Source organism: Centrocercus urophasianus, unplaced genomic scaffold (assembly GCF_019232065.1).
Source record: "Centrocercus urophasianus isolate 14NV4802_14NV808 unplaced genomic scaffold, USGS_Curo_1.0 seq_10, whole genome shotgun sequence".
Classification (NCBI taxonomy): domain Eukaryota; kingdom Metazoa; phylum Chordata; class Aves; order Galliformes; family Phasianidae; genus Centrocercus; species Centrocercus urophasianus.
Window position 1 is genome coordinate 37,919,703 of NW_024884142.1, and position 17,833 is coordinate 37,937,535.

The 17,833-nt window shown below is 37.5% G+C and overlaps 1 protein-coding gene across 4 annotated transcripts in view; it reads right to left on the bottom strand.

The window, feature by feature from the left end:
* WASF1 (WASP family member 1) overlaps nt 1-17,833 on the bottom strand; it is a 59,014-nt gene that overhangs the window by 11,688 nt on the left and 29,493 nt on the right. For 2 of the 4 annotated variants that reach the window (XM_042829420.1, XM_042829412.1), the window contains exons 2-4: nt 16,253-16,324; nt 15,773-15,933; nt 3,467-3,601 (exon numbers count right to left, since the gene is read on the bottom strand). In XM_042829420.1, coding sequence (XP_042685354.1) covers nt 3,467-3,601; nt 15,773-15,905 — 268 coding nt within the window. In that variant the 5' untranslated portion in view covers nt 15,906-15,933; nt 16,253-16,324. Of the gene's footprint in view, nt 1-3,466; nt 3,602-15,772; nt 15,934-16,252; nt 16,844-17,833 lie in introns of those variants that run through there. The other 2 variants (XM_042829428.1, XM_042829403.1) reach the window with 1 other exon arrangement.

Here is a 17,833-nt window from a genome sequence, read left to right on the forward strand (position 1 = left end):
AAACAGCATCTAGGGGGCCTTAAAAGTTGAGATCCTCACGCTTTAGTTAAACACTTACCAGGTTTCTCATTCTGACCACTCACCACAGATCTAATACTTGCTAAGCAGAGAGACCACCTCTCCAGAACAGATCGTGCTCACTTTTGGGTTTACCCCCAAGATGAGCAATGCCAATATTCTCTAATATTCTTAAAAACAGCAGCAGATTAAGTCATCTTTGGATAGGGAGTTTGTGTAACTTAACTATTACAAATAAAGAAAGAGAAGAGAAATACTATAGCAATCATTTTAAGAGGACTCAGAAGTTGCTTTAAATGCAGCACACAGCACTAGGAAGCCCAGGGCAGCACGTGAGAGAACACAATCAGCCAGCTGCATCAAGCAATGAATCTGCTGGTGGGTCTCAACAAAACCCTTACATTATTTAACAAATGACATTCTGTCCAGATCCCTCTTTATATACAAAAAAACACCCACAAATTATGCGAAATCATGGCTTTGACACTGAGCTATTGAGCTTTGGACACACTAATTTAAAATTGATTTACTTACAAAATAACACACAACATGAATTGAGGACTAAGAACTGGAAGAAAAAAAAGAAGAAAAAGAAAGCAGCTGGAACTCAGCCATCAGAGGGACACGTGCTCAAATCCAACATTGAGTTGCACAGCAAAGTTCCTAGGAAAGGGAGCAACTGTGCAATGTTATTTAACAGTCCTTTTCTTTATTTGATTTTGGTCAAAATTATGAATCAATTTACAGCACTATTATTCTTCATGTTGAAACATTACATGAATGTAACGTCTTGGATGAATTTCATGTGTTCTGTGTATAGAAATATGAGTTTAGAACAATTCACCAAATTCCTCTTCAGGAGGCTGGAGATCCTAAATGAGCTGCCTCTTCAAATGGGATTTACTGTATCCTTTGATCTGAATCTCACAGTGGCCTGACTACACTGATCTGGAAGTTAACCTAGTCTCCAATTTCTGTATGTCCATACAGACCACACTTATTTCACTGCTTTTCTGTGACAGGGTTGTGTGCAAAGAGTCAGTTTCCTCAGGATACAATTCTAATCTTACTTTCATTTGATTTTATTCTTTACAGAGATATTAAATTAACTGAAAACAATGAGAAAATGCACAGACTATTTAAACATGCAGAGCTTTTTTCCTATCAGAAAAATCTGTATCTTCTCTATCAGAAACACCTGTCAAGTATCTGCACCTTTTTCAGTGAATCTGACTTGGGCTGGTCTTGTTCATGCTGCTTAGCTTTAAATGAATCTTTTTATTTTCCTCTTGTGTAATAGCACTGGGCCCAAAGGAACCCATTACATCTTTCATTACTGCCTGCTGGCAAAGAACTATCAAATGAGACTCATTTTGTAAGAATAGCCCATTTTGCACATGCTGTTAGCTGAACAGAAATACTGAAAATTGCTTAATTCTTGCATAGAGAGTAAGGAAAATGCGAGATAAATTCAAATGCCTTCCCCAAATCTTTAAGCATTACCTTTCTCCAGTTATTTCAGCACAGGCCAGGGCTAACACAAGATCATTTGTGATAAACTTGTAGATTTCAAGCTCAAAAGAGGACACTGAAAGTGAAAAGGTATCCTGATCCCTGGTTTTTGAGAAAATACACTGTTTTCTACTCATCTTCTTTATTCTCATCTGTTCCTCATCCAGGGCAGACATTTGTGAATAAGGGAGACTAGATATGGCTCAAGGACTTCTTAGGTTAATAAAAGCAGTCATTTAATAGCTCCTGACACTGAGGATTGCATGTGTTCTTCTGATGCATGAGCTGTCACTCCTCTCTTATAGAGTAAGAGACAAATCCAGGGTATCAGATTCAAGTCACATTTATTCACTCTGGACTGGATCAAGTAGACTTCTCTGCAGCCCTGTTTTCTTTAATTGCAACGTCTGCCCCTTTTCTTATATATACACTTTAATAAATACATCTTACAATGTATGCAGTACTGTGAAAAGTTATTACCAGTACATCAGGGATATATTGTCTTTAAAAATATCTCTGGCGATTCTCTAGCATCAAATAGGTATGAATATTTAGTAATGAAACCTACAACCAAACTTGTCAAAGGCCACTTACTGGAAAGTACAAATTTCCATCTTGCTGTCCTGTGACATCCTTAAGACACTTCAACTGTATGATCTCCAAATTTTCGAGGAATGTGAATGGTTGCCATACCAGACCACTTACATCAATGTAAATCCTACCCTGATTATAACAGAAACTAGGCTGTCCAGGGTAAACGTGGAAGTGAAATTAACAATCTGGTGTGTTATAGCCATTAAAAGATTACAATTGCTGACAATCTATTACTGTACACAAAAAGGATTTTTGCCATTATCCAATCATAGTAAATATGGCATTTTATTGGAAAAACAAGTATGTATGATTAATGCTCAGCTGTCAAGAGACTTGGAAAATCCCCTTTATGTAAGAATTCCCCTAGGCAAGTCATGGTTTTGTGGAAAATCTGCTACTAGCTGTTAACAGCTGTCTTTTGAAACCTGCTCTAAAATAACTGTCACGCAAGGTACAGAATCTAAATTTCCTTAATTTGATTTTTGTTAATACTGAAATTTCAACATAGGTAAAAGAACACAGCCAAAGACCACGTTACTGGTTTGACACTTCATTTTTCCTGAATTACACACCACTATCATACCTAAACATTCAGAACTGAAACAGCTTTCTACACTTTATAACTGGATCTCACAATCCATCTGAAGTTATTTTTCATGACCAGATGTTGCTCTATTTTCCACATCTTAACCATATAGTCTAGAATACCCTTAGAACTGGGGTTACAGGATCTTCCATTTTTTCACCTGTAATAAAAGATATCCAGGAAAGCAAAAAAGTTTCATATTTGCATATTAGCTAATCAATGTTCTCATGGTCATCACAAAGCTCAAGTGCTATTTAAATCCAATAAAATTTCTATTTTGTAAGCACAAGCCACAACCTATTGAGTGTCAGAAGTAACTTGTCTTCTCAGAGCCACCAATCTCTACACTACTTAAAGCAATTTAGGAAGAATTCAAGGGAATAATTCATCCATTGTAAATGGAGCTATAGGAGTATAACTTCACACACAATCTAAGATGCTAGCAAGTTAAATGCAAAAACCCTACCTGAATAAACAGTTACATACCATGGCAATCATTAGGAAGGTTAAAAATATAAAATGAAGCTGTACTCCCAGGAATTCCCATGATGTTACAAAGTAATACTATTAATATGAATCACAATAGTATTAAAGTTTCAAATGATCCTCACTGTCATATTTTGCTCTGTTCTTATAAATGTAATTTAAACTATAATTATTTCCATTTTATGGAATGAATGTTATGAAATAATCACATCCATATTGGTGATGTTTGAGTGACAAAATAAGAAGTCTTTAACACAGGTCTTAACTTACATTCCTCTTCCTTTGGATCAAGTTGTGTAACACTGACAGATAAGCGATCTACACGTTCTTGTAAGGAGTTGACTCTAAATGAGAAACTGTGTGCTTCATTGAAAAGCTCACCAAATATATCTTCAGCATATTTACCTAAAACAGGAAAGGAAAGCATAGATAAGCAAGAAGATAAGCAAGTATACCCAACAAAATGAGCTTGCCTTTAGAAAGATTTCTAATAATTACCAAATAAGTAAATTTAAGGTGCATGATTATCAGTTGCAACAGTCTATACTCACTAAGCTAGTTCAGAATGCTTCAAAAACGTAAATAAAAGTTAAATAGTAATTTCTAATTTATTTATGATAAGTGAAATTATTTAATACATTACAAGAGAGACATTCAGCTGGTTTAAACTGACTGAACTATGCAGATATCCAAGGAACTAGACCAATTAGTTTCTTGGATTTGTATAAAAGGATGATTTACAGCATCTAAAGCTGCTTCTGTATAAGCATTAACTGAACTTTCCATGTGAAATCAATCTCAACACTTCTTAAAGCACAGCTCCCTCTCCTGCGGTTCAAAAGACCTTTCAAAAATGAAACATCAGATGTCTACAACTAAGTTTATTAGAAACAATGTATTAAAAAATGCACATTAAAATAATATATTATACTTTGGCAGGTCAAAATTCTAGTAACTGATTACTTTACACTGAAGTAAAAGAAGAAGAATTTCTTTCATTCAGTTCAACGGACATCACACATTTAGTCCAGCAGACAAGGAGATTCAAGTCTGAGAAAAGGCTCAGTAATTATTTCTCTTGTACAGATGGAGTGCCTCATAGAGTGCTTCTAATGCTCCCTGGTTTGAGGAAAATATTTTTATGAAATCTTTGCCTTCACTGCACAATAGGTCTAGATGAATAAATAAAAATGAATGCACAAAGACATAAGGAGGAAAAGTTAAATTGCCACAGGTGGTGTGTCAACTATATAAGGATACCACATGGATGGCACGTGGTCAGCACGAGACTAGTGCATATCATTTATTAATACTTAAGTAATAGGAGAAAAAAAGCACAACTATAAATACAACAGATTATAAAAGGGGGATTTATAATTTATATGAAAATTATCCAAGGAGCAACTATCAAGCTACTAGCAAACATTCCTTCAAACATATGAAGAATAAGAAAGCCTGAAAAGGAATCTGTAGAGTCAGCTGATAACAAAGATATAAAAGGAACACTCAGAGAAGACAAGATCACTGCAAGCAAGCTGAATTAACACCTTCCAGTAGTGTGGCAATGAACTAGAGACATCCTCACACCAAAACTCTTCATTGTGGGAGACCTGTCAAAGCAACTGAAGTGACTATATACAAATCAACAAAACAAATTAACAAAACAAAGAGTACAGAATCAGTAACAATTTGTAAAATCTCCATAATACACACTGAAAGGTGGCAAGCACAATACTAAGTTTCAAATTTTTGTCATTGAGTATATCTTGAGAACTTCAGGCCTGTAAACCTGACATTCAGGCAAATTAGTACAAATTATTATAAAAACTGAATTGTAGCCACCTGGATGACTTGTTGGAGAAGAGTCAACACGGCTTTTATAAAGGGAAACCTCATCAGGTTCACAAGCATGAGGATGGAGTGCAATGACCTAGATTAGTTCCAAGAGTTAGAAAGTCCCTAAGCAAAGCTTTTCAAAAAACTGAGCCAGAATGTAAAAAGTAAGAGCCACAGCAAGGATAAGTAATCCCTGAAATGGTATAGAACAGAGGGTGGGAATAAACTGGTCTTCACAGGTGGTCTTCAAAAGGGGAGGTTTCACTGACTTCTGTACTGGGATCTATGCTATTTTAGATATCCATAAATGACCTGAATCAGGAGAGACAAAGCTTTCCAACAGCACTAACTTATGGAAAAGAAACACATCGATCATCAGCAAATGCATAGAAACCCCAGCTAGTTGAAGAGGTTTTCAAACTGGAAGCAGTTGAAGGCTAAGAGAATAGTAGAAAATGGGGAACGTGACCAGTGAGGATAAGGAAAAGGCTGAAGTTCTCAATGCCTTCTTTACATCTGCCTTTAAAACTATGACCAATTATCCTTGGGGTTCTCTGCCCCCTCACCTGGAAGTCTGGGATGGGAAGCAGAATAAACCACCCTCGATTCAGGTGGAAAAAATTAAGAGACCTACTACTACTCTACCTGGACTGTCACAAGTCCAAAGATTCAGATGCAATCCATCTAAGAGAGTTGAGGGAACAGTCAGAGGTGATTGCCAAGCCACCTTCCACCATCTATTTGCATTCCTGATCAACCAGAGAGGTCCCAGAGGATTGGAGGCCTGCCAACGTGACTCCCATCTAGTAGGGCTGTAAGAAGGATCCAGGGAACTACAGGTGCATCAGTCTGATCTCTGTGCCAGAAAAGGTTATGGAGCAGATCACCCTGAGTGATATCACATAGCATATGTGGGACAACTAGAGGATCAGGCCCGGGTAGCACGGGTTCACGAAAGTCAGGTCCTGCTTTTTATCAATCTGATCTTCTTCTAGAAGAAGACCTACCTGGAGGAGGATGAGGGAAAAACTATTGACACAGTCCACCTAGATTTCAGCAAAGCCTTTGACACTGCCTTCAACAGTATTCTTCTGGAGAAGCTGGCAGCCCACAACTTGGGCAGGTACACTCTGCCGGGTACAGGACTGGATTGAGGGCTGGTGGTGAATGGAGTAAAACACAGCTGATGACTGGTCAGGAGTGGTGCCCCCAATGGGGTTGGTACTGGGGCCTGTCCTGTTCAGTATTTTTGTTGATGACCTGGATGAGGGCACTGAGTGCACCCTCAGTAAGTTTGTAGATGACATCAAGTTGGCTGGAAGTCTGCCAGGGGGTAGGAAGGTCCTTCAGAGGGATCTGGACTGGCTGGATCACTGGGGGCTGAGGCCAGTGGGATGAAGTTTTGGACCAAGTGCCAGGTCCTGCACTTTGGCCACGATAATCCCAAGCAACGCTATGGGCTTAGGGTAGAATGACTGGGAGACTGTGCAGAAGAAATGGATCTGGAGGTGGTAGTCAACACTCAGATGAACATGAGCCAGCAGCGTGCCCAAGTAGCTAAGAAGGCCAATGGTATACTGGCTTGTATCAGAAATAGCATTGCCAGCAGGAGTAGGGAAGTGATCATCTCTCTGTACTCTCAGAACTGGCGAGGCCACACCTCGAGCACCGTGTTCAGTTTTGGGCCCCTCACTGCAAGGAAGACATTGAGGCCCTGGAGCATGTTCAGAGAAGGACAACAAAGCAGTGAGAGTTCTACAGAACTCTGCAGAACTCGTATGAAGAGCAGCTGAGGGAAATAGGTTTGTTTAGTCTGGAGAAGAGGAGGCTCAGGAGACTTTATAGCCCAAGTTCCCCATCTCCCCTGTCGGGGATATTAAGATTTGATGTTAGGAAAAATTTCTTCTCCAATTTCTTAAAATTTCTTCTTCTTCTTCCAGCAGTCAGGTGCCGTAACAAGCTGCCTGGGAGATGGTTGAGTCACCATCCCTGGAGGTGTTCAAGAAACTTTCAGATGATGTACTGAGGGACATGGTTTAGTGGGGAAATATTGGCGGTAGGTGGATGGTTGGACTGGATGATCTCGGAGGTCTTTTCCAACTTTGGTGATTCTATGAAAAAAGTATCACACATTCTTATCTTGTTCTCATAATTCTTGAGACATCTGTTACTAGACACAGTAAGAAGAGATCAAAGGCACAGCCATTCTGGGAACCATATTTCTTGAAGTTCTACACCACTTTAAAAGAAACGGAAAGTTAACAATAAAGTCTGTTTAGCTAGCAACTCGCTTAACACAAGACTTTCTTATACACGTCTTGAAACTCTGAAAAGCTTATGCTCTTTAACCTGTATCTAAAGCAAGAGAAATTACTTAAAAATGAGCAGGACTACTAAATTTTTAATATAAATTTACTATAAGCAGGTTTAATCTATTCTTGATAATATATTCAGATATACCCAATTATTCAACTTAATTAGACAACTCATGTAATATTCAGAGACATACACATTAATATCAAGTATTAAATTTCATGTATGAAATAAAAAGTAAATTGCAAGCTCTAAAATTCATTGACTTTTTACAGATGTATTCTAAGGCTAGTTTATCTGTATCGTTTCACCAGGCTTACAATTCATCTCTCATTAATGAGCTCCAATTCCAAATAATATGTCTCAAAATCTTTTTATAATGTTGCACACAAATATAAACATACTGCACAAAATAATTGCCTATGCTTACGAACATTAATCCTCAAATGGAAAATACATTAAAAGCAACCTGTCACATTTGAAGTGGTATGCAACCATAATGTCTCTACCTACAATCCTGTTGCCAATTTATTATTTTTTTTTAAACCTTGAAGCATATGGAACTAAACGTTCTAAGCAAAACAATGTTTGCTTCCAGAGAAATGTATAACTTCCTTTTGAAAGAGTACTACGTATAATACATATATAACACTTTTAATACAGTTTCTTCTACTGTTCTTTTTTGTGTACTCCATTTGAATGTATCTTCAATTTCAAATGGTTTACAAAAGATATGATTACAAGTCATAACAATGACAAAACATGACAAAAACCCACCAAAAAAAAAAAAAACCAACACTGTTTCAAACCCAACAGTAGGATATCCAGTATTTAACAACAACAAAAAACGTTGCTCAAATTCCACTTAACTTATACATGATAGGTTAGAATAACAAGAAATCAAAACTAATTCAATTTCATAAAATTAGTACTACCAAAGTATTGTTAACAGACAGAACACTTACACCATTATGGGACTGTTTGCTCAAAAGCACTACTCATGTTTCATGCAGTACAATAAAGAGAATGACAGATGACTATGACAATAAAAATAATAATGCCTTGGGGTCTTGGTCACAGCTGGATACATAATACCAGATTAAAAAAAAACCAGTGATTTGTTTGGCTATTAAATTACAACAGATTTCTGTAAATAAATTATTTTAGCATCTGTGAAAAGCTTATTTTTATTGTATTTGTAAAACTTAGTTTATTGATCAGAAGTACGCTTAGATTTGTGATTTTGAAAAGGCAAGTCACATTGCCACAAATGCTACTTACTGTTGTTCTCAGTCTATCACTTTGCCATTCATTAAGACAGCACACTTAAATAAGAGGATATACTACAATTAATCTTTAATTTGGGAATGTATTATAACACCTTAATTTTTTTGCAACTTCTCTTGTAACAATTGGCTCAGTAATAACCTGCAGTAAGAAAGCAACACCAGAATGCAGCTCCCTCTGGTGTCAGTGTCCATTTTTGTGACAGAGAAATAAAATGTCCTGGAAGCAACACATAGTCCTTCTGTTCTCCAAGAAGGTGTGCATGTTTTGATCGCCTTTTTTGGACAATTCTTTTCCTGACATTTAGAACAGACTTACAAGCTGAAAATCGCATACTAGTGTGTAGCTACTAACTGTAATAGAATAAAAATAACAATACTGCCTTCCTCATTCTTTTAAATTAAACCTACCAAAACATGCATCATCAACTCCTATTCATCACTATAGCAGTAAGTATACAATGGATTATAAAATCTGAAAAGGCTATGGACCAGTTTTACAGTTCTCATCTTTCACCATTTTTCTCCTAGTCTTCCCCTATAATTGCTTAAACCTTTGTCCAGAACTGGCTTTTCTGCACAAATGAATAATCTCTACAAAGCCAGTACAGTAGCAAGAAGGGATACCGTGGTATAAAAAACACTGGTTTTGTCTGGTTCGTAAGACGGGAGGATGTATCAGATGAACTGAAATCAACTAGAGTCTCCACATAATGTTTTGAAACATATTTCAAGTTAATTAAAGACCTCTATTTGCTTGGATTAGTTTAAGTAATAGACGGTGTTATACAAATTCCTATGGAACCACCTAAGTACACTGTTGTATCAGGGTATAAATCAGTAGTCTCACTCAAAATTCCAGTCCTTAAATTCACCTGAATTAGTGTATACTTCGTGGTGTCCATTAGTAAAGTTTATGGAAAGGGCGTTTTAATTAATCATTTTACAACACTAGATCAGTTACCTTCAGATGGAGTTACAGGCTGTCAGAAAAGAGAGAGACTTGAATCCTTATGCAGGGGTTGTGGAAGAAGCCACTTCTTTTCTTCAGAAATGCAAAAGGATAGTAAAGACATCCTAGGCCCTTCAACTGCACCTAAACCTGAAACAGCATCCCTCAGATGCATTACGATACAAGCAGCCTTCAGGAACCACGGTCTAACTTTTAAGTAGATATCTGAATAAATAAATAAATTGTGCACTTTAAGTGCTCAATACCATAACACATCACCATAATTGCAAATACAAGAAGATTACTAGTAAAACCCAAGCCAATTGTTTGATTTTTGAAAAGGATGTAGAAATTCATAAAATATCAGAAAGAATAAGCTCAGAATTCAGTTTGTTACCCACTTACATGCTATCATTCCTTGATTTCTTTTATTTCAATTCCATTCTCACAGTAAGCAATGTTTTTGTCTAGTGAGTTTTGTAACAAGAGAAGCACAGAACAAGAACAGAAGTAAAAACCCATGTCCTACTTCTCTATCCATTCCCAGTATTTCACACTATGCAGAATTATTTCACTAGGTACTGAACAGTTCCTTCTTACACAATTTAGTACAGAAAATAGTCTTTCAGGATAATTAATTACTACATAAGCCATAGCATTTATAATCAGGGTCCCTTTATGTAGCAGAAGAAGAAAGTTTTCTCTCTATTAATGTATTTTTTCTTCCTCCATTAATTCTGACACATAATGTAATATATTCATTGGCTGTTAATTCAACTTCAGATCTTCACTCCATTAATTTCCTTTAATTAAACGTTTTAGCAAAAAGCAAGGAGTATTCGAGTTTTCTTGGCTTGCTTCTCATCAGGATCATTTCAATCTCAGCTCAGTGGCTAGAAGTCACAGAATCACAGAATGGTTTGAGTCGGAAGGGACCTCCAAAGATCCTCTAGATCCATCTCCCCTGCCACAGGCAGGGTTGCAACCACCAAATCATGCACTAGGACCAGGGCCTCATCCAACCTTGCCTAGGAGACAGCATGGAAGTTAACAGACTGAACTGCCTTCCTAGCTTGGAGATTAGATTGTTAGTAGCTCCTTGAAAACTTCAGTGGCTGTGGATGAGCGCGGTCTGGAAAACCACATACTACATATATTTCATCTCTGCTAATTAGGAATCTATCATTATGAAGATGTAAAAGCAGTCCACAAGGACTTACTGTAAGGACTGTAATGGGACAGTCTGATTATGAAGAGACAATCAGGTTCCTGTAGCCAGCAAATCTGGACCAAGAATAATATCTTACAGGCATATATCAGACAACTTAACCAGGGTATCAAAAGTATCAAACACAAGCAAAGGCCAATTTTGGAGCAGGTCAGAGTCTGAGCAGAGAAAGAAATGGGGGAGAAAGAACATGTTCAAATTAAGCATTTTACTCCAAGAAATTTATGAAAAGGGGCAAGAAAAAGAAATAACTGATTAGGACAACATGGTAAAACTCGGAAACAATAAAAAGAAAAGAAAGGAAGAGGGGAAAGGCTACTGAAGTACAACATTAATTGAAAACCGTTTTCACTAACATAAAGTGCACTCCAACTTAGCAAAGTGTTAAGCAGCATTCTCTTTCTTTATACACATGTAGAAGATTAACAGGTAACTGACAGCTTGCTATGACTGAATAGAAGCTCCAGTCCGAATGCTTGCAATATAAATATCCATAATGTGAACACATAAAATACTCAAAACGAGAAACACTTCACTCCCCAGATGGGAGTGTCAGACTGGGAACACACTATCAGTTATGTTCCTTATGTGATACAGACATTTTGTCTGCAGAGAACAGCTGTATAAAAGGAAAAACAAGATTGGCTGGTAGTTGCAAAGTTGCATCCACACAAGAGAACTATTTATCCATCTTCTAACAACAGCACAGCTGCACAGCGATATCAGTTGTGCTTCACACATGATAGGCTGACATACATCAACACAGGCAGTACTGGAGTCCTAACACATCTGCAATATTGCTAAAAAAGTAGGTAAGCATTTATCTAAAACAGATATGATCAGAAAGCAAAAAATACAGGAAGGAACAGATAGGAAACAGACAGCTACTGCTGCTGTCCAGAGAGTTTCTGTTGCCACAGCACTCAGAAAAGCTGTCAGAAGACAGATCTTTTTATGAAGTTAGAGAAAGCTGGGAACAGACAGGAGGAAAAAAAATTACCTGCTGGCAATCTTGACTATAGGATCAAGGCAGACTGATGTGTTTTTACGCTCCAGGGAGAAAGGCAGGGCTTATCACTCAAAGAAGATACAATTATTTATGTTCTTTCATTTCTACTTTTTTTTTTTTAAGGTCAAAAGTTTTCTCAACTCGAACAATTAAAAGCAATACAACTAACAAACTATGAAAGGATTAAGAATTTGTACAGAGATGCGCAGCAGCTGGCACATACTGATGTAAAGCTCTTTTAATTTTACATTAAAACAAAAAACAACCTCACAGAACTCCAGTCATTTTACAGGAATTGTTTTTGCAGGCATGCTCTACTTGCAAATAGCATCCAGAATTACGGAACGGTTGAGGCTGAAAGGGACCTCTGAATGTCAGCTGATCCCACACACTGCTCAAAATAGAATAACAGAATCCTTAGAGTTAGAAAGGACCTCTGAATGAGGGCACCATAGCTAGATCAGGTTGCCCAGGGCCTGATCCAGCCTCACCTTGAAAGTATCCAGTGATGGGGCCCCAACCACATCTCCAGGTAATCTGTTCCAGTGCCTCACCACCCTCATCATAAAATATTTTTTCCATTTATTCAACCTAAATCCACCCCCTTTGAGCTTGAAGCCATTTCCCTTTGTTCTGTCACCACAGACCCTGGTAAAGATTCTGTCCCCCTTCTTTCCTGTAGCTCTCCCCTTTAGATCCTGAAAGGCCGCTATCAGGTAACCTTGCAGCCTTCTCTTCTCCATGCTGAACAACCATAGCTCTCTCAGCCTGCCCTCATAGTAGAGGCACTCAATTCCATGAATCATTTGTGTGGCCCTCCTCTGGATGCACTCCAACATGTCTATGTCTCTCCTGTAGTGAGAACTCCACATTTGGATGCAGAACTCCAAATGAGGCCTCACCGGCACTAAGGAGAAAAGTAGGTCTAATGAGATCCACCTGCTGGATTAATTCAGTTGAGTTATTGTGAATATCTCTAGGAATGGAGACTAAACTGCATAAATGACGAAATTATACACTTGGCTTTTCTAAATACTGTTTTTCTATATCATATAAGCACTGAAATCTCTGATTTCATCATAGTGCTATTTGTCCAAATCATATCAGAAGAAAGGTTAATAATGCTTTGTTCTGAGAGTCTAATGGCAGAAGATTAATCCTGTTTGAAAGTCAGTAACAGAAAAATCTTAGAGGCAGAAATGAAAAACTGCCAATCAGATTAAAGAACATTCATTTCAATTTGCAAAACTTTACTGTGAAAAGCAAAAGCAGCTTTAGTTTAAAGAAGATGAGGCTCTACAGAACACAGCGTTTCAGCTCTGAGAGAGAAATCTAGCTTTGTCAACAACAGAAAACAAGATGGAAAGGACTGCAGAGAAGCTGGTTGCCAAGGCATTGCTGCAAAACTATTTCAGCTGGCTACGACTCAGATGGCTACTAGAATTTACCTGCATGTCAGCAGGCCTCCCTGAGTACCAATAACAGTGAAAAACAAAGTACAGACTGGTTATTTGGATTAAAGTAAGTAAGAGACAATGTTCCTAAGCCAGAAGGACTCTCAAATCTTTTTGAATCCATAGTACTACTAGCCCAAACAGTCAGAAAAACTAAAAGAATTCTGGATTAACATATTTTCAGAAGTACTCATACCTTTATAACATGACATCTGTTTTTGTAGAGCAATTCTTAATGTGGCTGAGAAATAACATTAATTCTGCCGAACGGTTTCTATTTAACTGTAGAGTTAAAATGTTTTTTATTGAAGACACACACAATATAAAACAAAAACTTACACTTTGAAAAACTGAATCAGTTGACTGTATTAAACTGCAAAAAGGAACATTAATAATTCAATAATTCAGTCAGTATACATACTGGCCATAAAAAAAAAAAACTATAAGCACATGATACTATTTCAAAAGAAGAACAAGAAGCTGAATTACAGCTCATGCTCATCAGTTGTATGTATTAAAAAAAAAATAATAATCAGAATGACCTGCACTGGTCTTGCTTCTGTAAACTAGTACCTTTTCGTTCCTCTTTTGCATTCCTTGCTATCTCCAGCATTCCATGTATTTTTGACCACTACTGAGCCACAAGGTCATAAAAGGAGCCCCTCCCAGGTGTGAACAGCTAATTTAGGGCTCACCACTACGTATGCACACTTAATGTAGACACACGCTCCTCTTAGAAAAAAGAAGTTTACATAATTATTGTTACATTCCCTTGAAAGTGCTATCCTTAACAATGCAATACATGTGGATTTAATTTTATCCCTCAAGTTCATTCTGCTGCAGTACTGCTTCTTATGAAGAGCAGCTGAGAACACTGAGTTTGTTAAGCTTGGAGGAAACGAGGTTGTGTCGTGATTTCATTGCTCTCTACAACTTCTTGAGGAGGGAAAGTGGACAAGGAAGTGCTCATCTTTTCTCTCTTGTATCTAGTGACAGGACACTTGGAAATGGCACAAAGCTATGTCATGAGTGGTTCATTCTGGACACCAAAAATGTAGTTAAACACTAGAACAGGCTTCTTAGAGATGTGTTTTATGCCCAGTACCTACCTTTAGGTACTGTTTAACAGGTATTCAGATACCGCTCTTAATATACTGCAATTTTCAGGTCAGCCCCAAGGCAGTCTTACAGCTGGACTCAATGATCTGTGTAGGTCCCTTACAACTGAAACTGTTCTTTTCACCCCACCTTCTTTCTGAATAGCTGTAAAAACAGTGTCAGGCATGACGTTTGTAAAAATCAAGAAACCACAGCAAATGCAGCCAAATTTCAAAAAGCTAAGCACTGACACCACTTCTGTTGAGTTGGAAGTTGGTGTTCTTTAAAACTGAAAAGCTAAGCGACTGGTTGTTTAAGACCATGCATGGTGAACATCTACTGAATCCCAATCTGATATGTTCTTGGTTCACTGAAAGGAATTTAAACAGCTATTTTTTTCTTTGCTGTTGTAGCAGCTGCATTAATAATGTTCATATGTATGTGCTGGAAGCATTCCTGTCTCAATTACATAATTCAGTGTCCTCAGTGAGTGTCCTATTAGGCTGAAGAGACTAACAGCTTTGAAAGGCTGCCAAAGCACAGCACTCTACAGTATACCCTCAAACCAATAACTAAATCAATCTAATTAACAAATTAGGCTACATCACCTATGGTCCTAAGATATTGATGGAGCTGAAAGGCTTTTCACATTATGGATGTATATGCATGCACATTTTAATATTTAATGTGATGGTAGGCTGGAAAATACTAGTGTCCTACTGATTAAAAAACAACTGCAGTACTGGAAATTCAAAACACTACTATGCTGGTACACCTAACATGTTTTTAAAGTTGCTGTAACTTTAAGAAAACAAAACAAAACCAAAAACCAGCCTTTGCAGAAAAACTCCCTCAGACTTGCAGGGCTTGAGAAGAATTCAATCCTTTAAAGGATGCACTCAGGGAAAAATTGTTGACAAATAATGAGATAAAATTTTTAGCTGCTTGATATCCTATGTAACAACTATGTTTCTGGTTTTAATTTTAATTTAATTAATTTTAAAAGACTACTACTTTTTATTTGTAATGACCACAACACAATCAATCTGACAACAAAAAGCATTAAAAAAAAAAAAAAAACAGTGGTATATTCCTCATTATGCCATATTCCTTACTCAATAATTGTTCCAAAATTAGCAATTACTAACTTTATTAGCTACCAAATATCATATTCTGTCATTTCCACCGGTAACAGAAATATACAGCTCAACAGTTCCGAGATATGCTACTTGTAAAATTCCTTCCACAGAAGTCAGTGCTAGTTGCTAGTCAGAAAGGAGCAGATTGAAGGCTCAGCCAGAATCTTCTACCAGGAATTTGAAAAAAGAATTCATATTTCAGCCACAGAAACTGCGAACGTACAGTGTATCAGCTCAGGTATACTGAGACAAGGTACTTACTTAAGCTGCTCAGTTGTCTGATTATATTTGCCAAGGAGATATTGGTGACACATTCCAATTCATTTTTGATTCCTCGGGGCAGAGCTGTGTGGCACAGATGCCTCGGGTCTATGTTTCTTTTTACCAGCGGCATTCTGAAATGTATCAGAGGATCAGCAAACCTGTAAAGAAAGAAGACAAAATATTGTAATAAATTATATTTTAAATTCGGATACTGCCCAATTTAAATTACTAACCCTCCACAGTATTAATGGAATTCATTGCTTTGTAAGTACATAAACCTTTTCTTCACCCAATGAAAGATTCCATTCCCTATCTTCAAAGCTTTAACAGCTTTTTAGCCAGATGCCAGTGAAATGACAGATTTTTTTTTTAAAAAAACCACTCTTCCTTTCCTCTCAGGGAAAAATAAAAAATCACAATAAAAAAAAAAATAAATATATATATATATATATATTTCTTGATGGACTACTTCCTTACTCAGGCCAAGCAAAGTCCAGTTTCACATTCCTTTTATTATGCAGTCAAAGTCAAAGTTGTTTCCTATTCCATCTGAAAGGCAAATATGCTCAGTTCATTATCCAATGTCGTATTACTAGCAGGAATCATCCTCCTTCTCTATGCACTACTTATAAATCATGCCTAACCAAAGTAAGGAAAAAGAGGAGTTTTCCCTTCCACCTCTGCTGTTCCTGGCAATAAATTCAGATGAGCTAAGAATGCATCTTCAAGTACAAAAGTCTCCTTGGTAAATTTGTGGTGCAAAGCCTCCATGATTGAGAAACCCTACTCCTGCACACCTCTTCACCACGTTTAATTAATCAAAAGCCTTCATCAGATCTGCAATCACTTGCAATTTTCTGCACCTACAGCACTGACTGGAAGGGGTTTTCCAGTGGGCAAGTCGCATGTGTGGTATCATCTCATCTTATTAGAGCTGATTTTTAAGATTATATACTAAATATTTTCTTTGTGAAAAACACATTTCCTAAAATTGAAATTTTTTCAGTGATCTGTTGCGTACAACTCTGAATGACCAACAACAGAGGGTTGGAACTAGATGATCCTCAAGATCCCATCCAACCCAAGCCATTCTATGATTCTATGATATCTATCAAACAGGTATACTTAGCATCGGCACAACTCAGCCTCCTTTAACATTGCAGAAGAGACTGCTCTTTCCGAGGACAAGTCACCCACAAGGTGCTGTATGGCCTTATGCCCTCAGTGGGATCATCTGACTCTGCTTAGAGGTTTCACCTCTGAAGCTAGGGCTTCATGTTGCACCACAAAATACATCTTCCCTACCATATACTTAGCCATGAGAATCTTTGCTTGGTTGAAATAAAGTCATTTTTTGGTGACATGAATGAAGAAGATTAGAGCTAGTGGTGGTAAAGTTGAAATTTTGCTGACTTAGAATGCAATAGGGAATTATGAGACTCAGAGAAGATTGTAATAGAGTGGTGAGGTGCTGGAACAGTGAAATGGAATGTGGAACAGGCTGCCCAGAGAGGTTGAGGAAGCCCCGTCCCTGGAGGTGTTCAAGGCCAGATTGGATGGGGCCCTGGGCAGCCTGGTCTACTATTAAATGGGGAGGTTGGTGGCCCTGCATGTGGCAGGGGGGTTGGAGATTCATCATCCTTGAGGTCCCTCTTCCAACACAGGCCATTCTGTGATTCTGTAATAGAGTTCTTTCCTCTTGCTCACTGATTAGATTTCTCCTTGCCAGTTTTCCTACAAGCCTATTCTATCACTGAGGGTCAAGCTTGTATCTGAGGGACCGAGGAAGGATCCTGAAGTCCACATAAGAAAGTCCCTTCTGCTTCCAGGATCTGATTAGACATAATTCACAGCATTTCAACAATGTGCCTACTTCCTCAATTTTCTTCAGAAGATAACAAATATTTCATGCTTTTGAGGGATTTTAAAAACATATACCTAAAATCTAAAAAAAAAGTGTGAATATGGTAGGGTAAATTAAACAAAAATATTTTTAAATTCCAGGAATATCCCAAATCTTTCAAGTACAAAAATACCTACATACTAAAAAGCTAGCTA